Source organism: Protopterus annectens, chromosome 15.part0, assembly GCF_019279795.1.
Source record: "Protopterus annectens isolate FY-2018-M chromosome 15.part0, PAN1.0, whole genome shotgun sequence".
Lineage (NCBI taxonomy): Eukaryota > Metazoa > Chordata > Ceratodontiformes > Protopteridae > Protopterus > Protopterus annectens.
Genome location: NC_056749.1, coordinates 413,150,776 through 413,159,480, shown reverse-complemented (window position 1 = coordinate 413,159,480; position 8,705 = coordinate 413,150,776). Strand labels below are relative to the sequence as shown.

At 30.5% G+C, this 8,705-nt stretch overlaps 1 protein-coding gene across 1 annotated transcript in view; it reads left to right on the top strand.

Moving 5' to 3' along the window:
- Nucleotides 1-338: 338 nt before the first annotated feature.
- TBX22 (T-box transcription factor 22) overlaps nt 339-8,705 on the top strand; it is a 67,366-nt gene continuing 58,999 nt past the window's right edge. Inside the window, exons 1-4 of the mRNA XM_044057685.1 lie at nt 339-668; nt 1,681-1,834; nt 3,964-4,065; nt 5,205-5,379. Of these exons, the coding sequence (XP_043913620.1) occupies nt 491-668; nt 1,681-1,834; nt 3,964-4,065; nt 5,205-5,379 (609 nt within the window). The 5' untranslated portion in view covers nt 339-490. The remainder of the gene's footprint in view (nt 669-1,680; nt 1,835-3,963; nt 4,066-5,204; nt 5,380-8,705) is intronic.

Genomic DNA, 8,705 nt, shown 5'->3' with positions numbered 1-8,705 from the left:
TACTTCATTCATACTTTTCCAGCGTTTATTTTGCAACTTTCTTTCTATCAGGGCTTCCCATTTGAGGATGCTATTCATGAAGCCCGCACAGTGTTCAAGTGTTCACCCTATTCTTGACAACTGCTTGTCAAGTGTTTTTTTTTTTTTTTTTTTACAGTTTCCTAAAATGAACATTGGAGACTGCCACATTCTATTTACTCAGTTGGATGCAACAGTATCTTTCTGACAACCCAGCCCACTGTTGTAGTTGCACAGTTTGGCACAGAAGGCAGGTCCCTTCTCTTTGAGTCCTCCCCTTTCACTCTTGTAAAGGTCATTAAGAAAATGAAGCTCAGCATTTAACTCATCAAACATGCATGTAGTCATGATGGATAGTCTGTTTACAAGACAGGCATTACACTGATGTCTTACTGTTTTCCTAAAGCACACCAAACGTTTGGGATTTTACAGAGTTTCTTCACAGTGCAGACAAGCTCACTGCAAGGATTATATGCATATGACTATGGCTTTGAGTTCAAGAGCCCACGCCTTCTCTGTGGAAGCATTAGTTGGGAAGTCAGCTAAAAGAAAACTTCTGGATATTAAACATGAAAAACTTCAGGATCAGGTTTTGTTCCAGTCTGATGAAAAAGCTGAAAACAGGGAAACCCATGAATCTGCAGAAATGGGTCAGTTCTCTCTCTGTCTCTCTCTTTAGAATGTTTTAATATTTTCTGAAAATGTTTTGGCTGTTTAAGTTGTACATTTTACCATTACACGTTTTCCCAATGTTCTTTATGTATTCAGAAAAAAACACAACTTCAGTGATAGAGCTATGTCACAGAGCATGATATTTAAATACATTTGTTTTCATAAGGATGAAAGAAAAAAGATGAGAGCATTTAATACTTCTTGCAATTTAAACATTACAATGAAAATCTATTTTGTAGTCAAGCAGATGCACCCTCAAAATAATGTGAGAATCACTTGTCTTATATTTTCTTAGAACGATTTATTTAATTTCAAATTACCAGTCAGAAAAAATGCACTTGCCCAAGACTAATTTTCAGGAGAGCCCCAATGTAATACATGTCTGAACATTCTTCAACCTAAAACTTAAAAAAATATAATGCTTGCAAGTGATGTTTTGTACTCTCACTGTCTGTAAGTGTTACCTATTCCTTTTCTGGTAAAATATTAAATGATTTTGTCAAATGGTTTCTAGAAGAAAGCTTTTTCTGTGCTTAAGTTAATGACCTGAAAATCATCATTAAAAATGTGGCTTTAAACTCTTATTTGAAGGAAGAATTATGTCAACTTGCAATGGGACAATTCAAAACATAAAGTATGCAGAAAGGAGAAAGATACCTAGAAATGGTGTGATGAAAATGATGCTGTTGGTACAGAATTTAAATAAAACTATGTTTAATTTAAAAAAAAAAATGTATAAAAACTTGCAGAGTTATAGAGCTCTGTTGTATTTACAGTAGATAAGGAAATGCTCATGTATGAATTAGAACAGCAGGGAAGCAGGCATAATCTAGACTGATGAAAAATCTGCGCCTACAGAACAGTTATCTACATAAAAATGATGAGCATAATAAATAGATATGCTTGATGTGATCTTGTAAGTCATATTTAATGCTCTTTACAAATGTAACCTGTATACAATATAGAAACAATAACTGCTTCTATTTTCAGGAAAAAAGCAAAAACAAGAAAGTTTATCACCAACACACAAGAACAGAAAAACTCTGGAACCAAAGAGTGGCATACATGTCGAGTTACAAGGGTCTGAATTATGGAAGAGGTTTCATGAGATTGGTACAGAAATGATTATTACAAAAGCTGGCAGGTGAGACTGCAAGAATGCACCAAACAAGCTGTCATCGCAATTCAATTCACTTCAGCATCTGACTACAATACTCTAATATTTTTACTTGCTTGTTTAAAGTTTTCAGCATTTAATTATATGTTAGAGTTCAGTTAGGAAGTTATAACAGTTGTGAGCTTAGGTGTTTAAACATAAAGTGTAGTCTAAGAATTCTGTGTATGGTAGATATGTCATAGTAAAAGAAAGTATTTAATTCCTGCCAATTAACTCAATGCACTGAAGTTTAATTTTTTCTTATAAATTAAAATGGAAAGCTCAAAGAGTTCATTAGTTTTTAGAAAAACATTTCTAATCTACACTGCTGTTTTTCACTAGTGTAGTTCATACGCTATCAGGTATAGTATACTACCAGCAAATTACTGTCTCTTTTTAGCAGTTCTTTTAAACATCCTCAGGGCAGTTTATTCCTGGAAATGAATTAGTTTTAAGTTTAAATATTACATATTTGCCTTATTTTCTTCAGTGCAGATGTGAGTTTGAGTAAAATACTAAACCAAATAATTTGTAGAGAAATAATAAACTGTATGGATATGGAAATAAGTTATTTTTGGCAAAGATACATTATTTTTTAAGTTTGCAATATGTTTAGTTTCTTCTCTTTATTAAACTACTAAAAACAAGACAAATAAATTAAGTAAATGCAATTTAAATTCTACTAGATTTTTGTGGTCCTAAACATTTGTGTAAGTATATAAACATGCTTTTGTCAGAATGTACTAAAATAAATATTGAAGTTAAAGGGAATAATACATTTCTTATTAAGGATAAATATAACATTCTGATCCAACGATAATCCCTTTTTATGATATTATATTCAAAATGCTAACATACTACTACAGAACAAGCATACTACATTTAATTAAAGGCAAAAATATGTTCATTTTTATGTCTGTATAAGCAAAGCTCATAAATCTTATGGTATATAGGAAATGAACAAATACATTTTAGAGTCATAAAGAAGTATGGTCATTTTAGCATAAAATAAAAAGTAAGTCTTACCATAAGTGAATGAACTCAGTAGCAGGATGGTTCTTAAGCTTTAATAACAACTATACAAATTAAATGTCAACTGTAAACAGTACCTAATAAAATAATTATGGCTGTTAAGAGTGTATTTATAAATGCATATGCAGGTGCACATACACAAACACACACACCTACAAAAGGATGTGTGATTACGCATAGGAAGCATATTTACGGGCAATTTAAGTTGGTATATCACAAGCAGCAATTATGTAATATTCTAACAAGCTAAAATTCTGAATGAAAATTAAAAAGAACATATTCCAGTATCAGGAATCTGTGTTAATAACGTCAACATAGTTTTCAATAAGAAATTCTACTTTTGCACATATATTTTATAATGATCAAAGCTATTCTACTCATTGAAAAATAATTTACTTGTTTAAGAAAAAATCAATCTTCGTATTTAAAACAAATTATAAGTGGCTTAAAAATCTTAAACACAATAATTGTAGTCAAAAGCATATTGTTATATTTGTCATGGAAATCGACATATGAAATAGTTATTCTAAAAAGACAATTTTTTATATATATATATATATATATATATATATATATATATATATATATATATATATATATATAGTATAGCGATACTGAATACAATACAAAGAGTTTTGATTCTTAATCGGCAGTATTATATAAAAACAAATGAAGTCTAATGCAGGTTTTCCATTTCTTTTCCTGTGTTATTTTAATGTATTAAAAAAGTCATTACAAAAAGAGGTCATATAAATTTTCCATTTCTTTTTCCTGTTTTATTTCAACATATTTTAAAAAGTGGTTATAAATAAATAGAGGATATACAAATCTAGTATAATATATTTCCTACTTTACATGATCAAAATACTTTGTTTTATGTATTTTAATGAGTCATGGCATTTCAAAATGAATCATCTGTTATTGCTGCTAAGTAAAAAAAAAAAACACACACATAGATACTTTAAATGTATGTTTCTATTTCTGCACAGAAAATAAATTAATCTTATATTACTTATATAAAATGCAATCACTTAGCTTGTATCTGTTATTTGAACAGATAACTGATTAAGAAGGTATCTTTCTAGGAGAATGTTTCCTTCTGTGAGAGTGAAAATAAAAGGTTTGGATCCAGTAAAACAATATTACATAGCAATGGATGTCGTTCCAGTAGATTCCAAGAGATACAGGTGAGGTTATTAAATTTGATGGAGATAATCACTTGATTATTAACAATATTACTACATAGTTATTTATATTTCAGAAGTTTTGTTTTTCTTTATGGTAGGAAATGTACTTAACATGGTTAGAGACTTCAACCGATACCTATTATGTGAAAATGTTCATGCAAACACATTGCAATCTTTATATGTTTAAATTTTGAATGGAAATATTCACTTTAAATATGTTTTATGTACCACAGGGTATTGTACACTGTCAATATTTTATATTTTTTTCTTAACTGTTAGCATATTAGGAATAATGCTGGGTCTGTTTCACGTAGTAAGTTGTGTTATAATAAGCTGTACTTCTAAGACTTTAGAGTAATTTCTTATTTAATTTAGTTCTGTTTTTTATGCTTAATGTACCAACACAGCATTTCATTTACAGAGATAAAAATATTTTTAAAGACATTACTTTAAAAGGATAAGGACAAAATAAGGGGCCTGTGGTGCTGTAAAAATATGGGAATGGTTACTTAACACAGTATAATAGTCTACAGCTCCTTTCTGAAGACATTACAAACATTGTATATACATCAGCTGCAGCATTTTTCCTTTATTGTTTATGTAAATATAAATGGCACTGAATTATATTAGTGCTTTACCACAGTATTTCACTTAGCTTTCAAATATTTGCATCTAGTTTCAGCTGTCTTTAAAATATTTCTAGCAGCTTTATTTTTATCTTTTAAATGTTGATTTATATTTCTACACATATATTTGTTTTGCTATATTTTAAATCAAGTTAATAAGTTGCATGTAATCTGCACTAACATTAATGATACATAAAGCTAATCACAATAACTGTAGTACTTTCCTAACCAGTGGTTATGGCTTGTACAGATATTACAGGTTTTATAACCTACTTTTATTGCTACAGTTATTACATATAAAATACAAAGTAAATAGAGACTCTGCATTATATTATATCTGAGCATTCAAACTGGTATTTAAACTTTTAGATAATAGTATACATAAGTTCTTTCTTTTGTAGTTTGATTTATGCCACAGACTTATTATTCATTATGTCTGATGATTAACTGTAAGTGAAATGTTTTTACTCTTTTTTTAATTAAACTAAGGAGCTCTTATAACTTATTTTTCAGGTATGTATATCATAGCTCTCAGTGGATGGTGGCAGGAAACACAGACCACTCATGTATAACACCGAGACTCTATATCCATCCTGATTCTCCCTGCTCAGGAGAAACCTGGACAAGGCAGATTGTCAACTTTGATCGTGTTAAGCTCACCAATAATGAAATGGATGACAAGGGGCATGTATGTTTCTAGTCATTTTGTTATGCTAATCCAAACATGAATTTTGCATTACATTTGTCTCACATAGAAATATGCTTTATAATCTAATAATGCATATCATAATGTAAAAGCAATTACATGCTTCTATAATCAATCACAGCAACAAGACTTTTTAAGAATGCAATGTTAAATGCACACCTCATGATCAGTTTTGATTTACATATGCAAAATCTGTATATGCAACTATAAAGAAAACACAATGTGGTTATTCAAAAAGATCGATAGAAATATTTATCTATTATACCTGCAGGAGGAAAGACAGACATAGGTTCTCATATACTGAAAAATGAGTTTGAAAAACTCTTGCAATTTTGTACCTGAAAAGAGAACATCCAGTTTTAAGAAAAGGTCAATTAAAACACATAATGTGAATGTTACCGTGTCAGTGCAATGGCAGTATATGCTTTACAAGCGTTGACTTTAGTTCTGTCTAAAGTATGCTGGCTGGTAAAGTCGACCATAAGCATACATACAAACATGCATGCATATGTACATGCATGAACACTCCTGCCCACCTTACCTATGTGTGCCAACCTTAACCCTACATCTTATATTACTAAAAGTCCTTTCCCTAACACCACCATTATTCAGGTGATCCTTAATGTTTTTTTAAACTTGGGTTTATGTTATAGCGCTTTTTTAGTTGGAGACAATTATTCAATGTTTTGTGATTCAGTATTAGTAGTGTTCAGCCTTTTGTGTATTGAGTCTTTTATATTATTTGAAGTTTGTTTTTTTGAGTATTAGATATTTCATTGCAACTTGACATGTGTCTGTGTGTGTGTGTGTGTATATATATATATATATATATATATATATATATACATATATATATATATATATATATATATATATATATATATATATATATATATATATATATATATATACACACACACACACATTACCATGTTGTATTTAGACCAACAACGTCCAGCATTATATAAGGAAAAATTCTACTACTTTTTATGTTACATATGTGAGCAGAATGTTGCTTATAACTACCAGTACAGCAAAGCAGCAAATCAAGCTCTAACTCTGATTTTTATTTATATTCTACTAACAAATATTTGCTAAGAGTGACTTGGAAACATTTGTTAGCTATATGGCAATACAAACACATAGATTTTATTAAGTATTGAAACAGTGCATTATAACATAGGGTAATGAAAACATTTAGCTGCAGGATCAAGGGGTGTGCAGACTGCACTCATGAGTATTAAAAATAAAATCAGCAAACTGACAGCAAAGAATGACTTTCTTTGACATTTGCATACTTTTTACTGTGGTCCCACTGACTGAAACATACAGTGGAGTCATTAAAGACATCCTTTTGAGTTGATTTATTTCTTTATTATTATTAATTTAGTTGGCATCCTCTTTTTTTTCTTCTCTTATTACAGGCACTAATGTATTTATACAATCCCTGAAAGTTATAGCAAAATACCCATATTAACATTCCAGGGAAAATTACATTTCCTGATATCTGGTGGCAGAATATAGTTTGCCTCATATTTTTTTTCATTCTTCTGAAAATAAAACAAACAAAAGAAACAAAAAGGGAATGAAGTATCAGAGGGAAGGCCACTAACGCTTTTATTCTAACAAGCAAGGAATGTCATATACAAGGAATTTTTCATAACTAGTGATTGCATAGCTCTGTGATCTGATATGTAACAAGTTATTTGGCAGATACTTATAAGCTCATTAGATAAGAATGCATCAACATTTTGTTTGATGTATAGCTACAGCAGAAATTGCTACCAACCAAGAAAGAGCTTAAGGTAGCCATCATATGTAACAACCTTAACATTGCATGTTGGGCATTGGGATGGAAACGTAAGGCGTATAAATAAAAATCCTGTATGGCTGCCAAACACATAAAATAAACAAACACCGACATACACACACACACACACACACACACACACACACATATGTATATGTATATATATATATATATATATATATATATATATATATATATATATATATAAGTGCATGCACATACTTTGTGTTGTAGATATCATATGATGTAGCAAGAGGTGTGAAAGAACCTGAATAAATGTATACATTTTCTCACTACATGTCACTGTTTAGGTTTAGAAAAGGTCTTAAAGGTTAAACAGCATGGTGTAAGATAGAATGTAATAAAACTGATAAATAGCATTTACTGGAAAGGCAGTTATAAACATCATTTTTTAGATGTGGTGGAAAGAAAGTAAAAAATTCTGTAATCAAAGATGACATCTTGTACATCGTTTCTGAAATTAGTGAAGAGATATTGAGAATAAAATCTGTTAAGGAGCCAGCAGGCAATTAGACAAAAAGGAAAGATCACCAATGTTGTCATATTACTTTATTGGTAATAGCACACGTATTTCATTAGATTTTTGTAAGCATGATATCATGAAGTAATTTTTAAAATTATGAAATAAATTCATTCTTCATTGGCATTTTCTATATTAGATCTTTGCAACACAGTAGACATTCTCAGAGGCTGTATGGAACAAATACATATCCGTTACAGCTATAATAAAGTATTGCATAACATAGTAAATAAATTCCATGTATAATAAAACTTGTCACACTGTATTACATACTCATCAGATAATATTATATATAAAGTTTTTGATCCTTTTCACATTCTAAAACAGGCATGGAAGAATTCAGTGCATTGTGACTGCTTTAAATATAGTAATGCATATTTGGCTGAAGATGTAAAGTTATATCACCACATTTCACAACTGAGGAGAGACGTATTAATGAAATCCATTAAAAAAGCAGTCAAAGTTTAAAGATGAACTTTTTCTGATATTTTCCATTTCTGTCATAGCCATGTAATGAAGCAGCTTTTAAGCAACTCCTTATTTAGAAAACTGAAATAAAGATAACTTACTATATAATATCATGTCATGTCTTGAGTAACACTGAAAACAACACAGTCTGCTTAATTTAACACCTTATACCACGTAGACATGCTATAAAGATGCTGTGAAAAACATAAGTGATAGGAGTACCCCATGATGAATCTTATTTGAAGCTCCAGACAGCTTGCATAGCTTGAACAAGTGATCTAAATCCATGCTCCAAGGGCACTGTGCTGCTATCTTACAGAGGGTTTTTGAGCTGAGGCACGGAACATAGGTCAGTGACCCCATCGATGCAGGCACTGACCATAGGTCAGTGACCCTATCAGTGCAGTTGTACTACAACAAACACTGATGTGGATAAGAAGGTACAGAAAGCTGAAAAAGCATGAAAGTATCACCCAAGCTGCTGAAGAG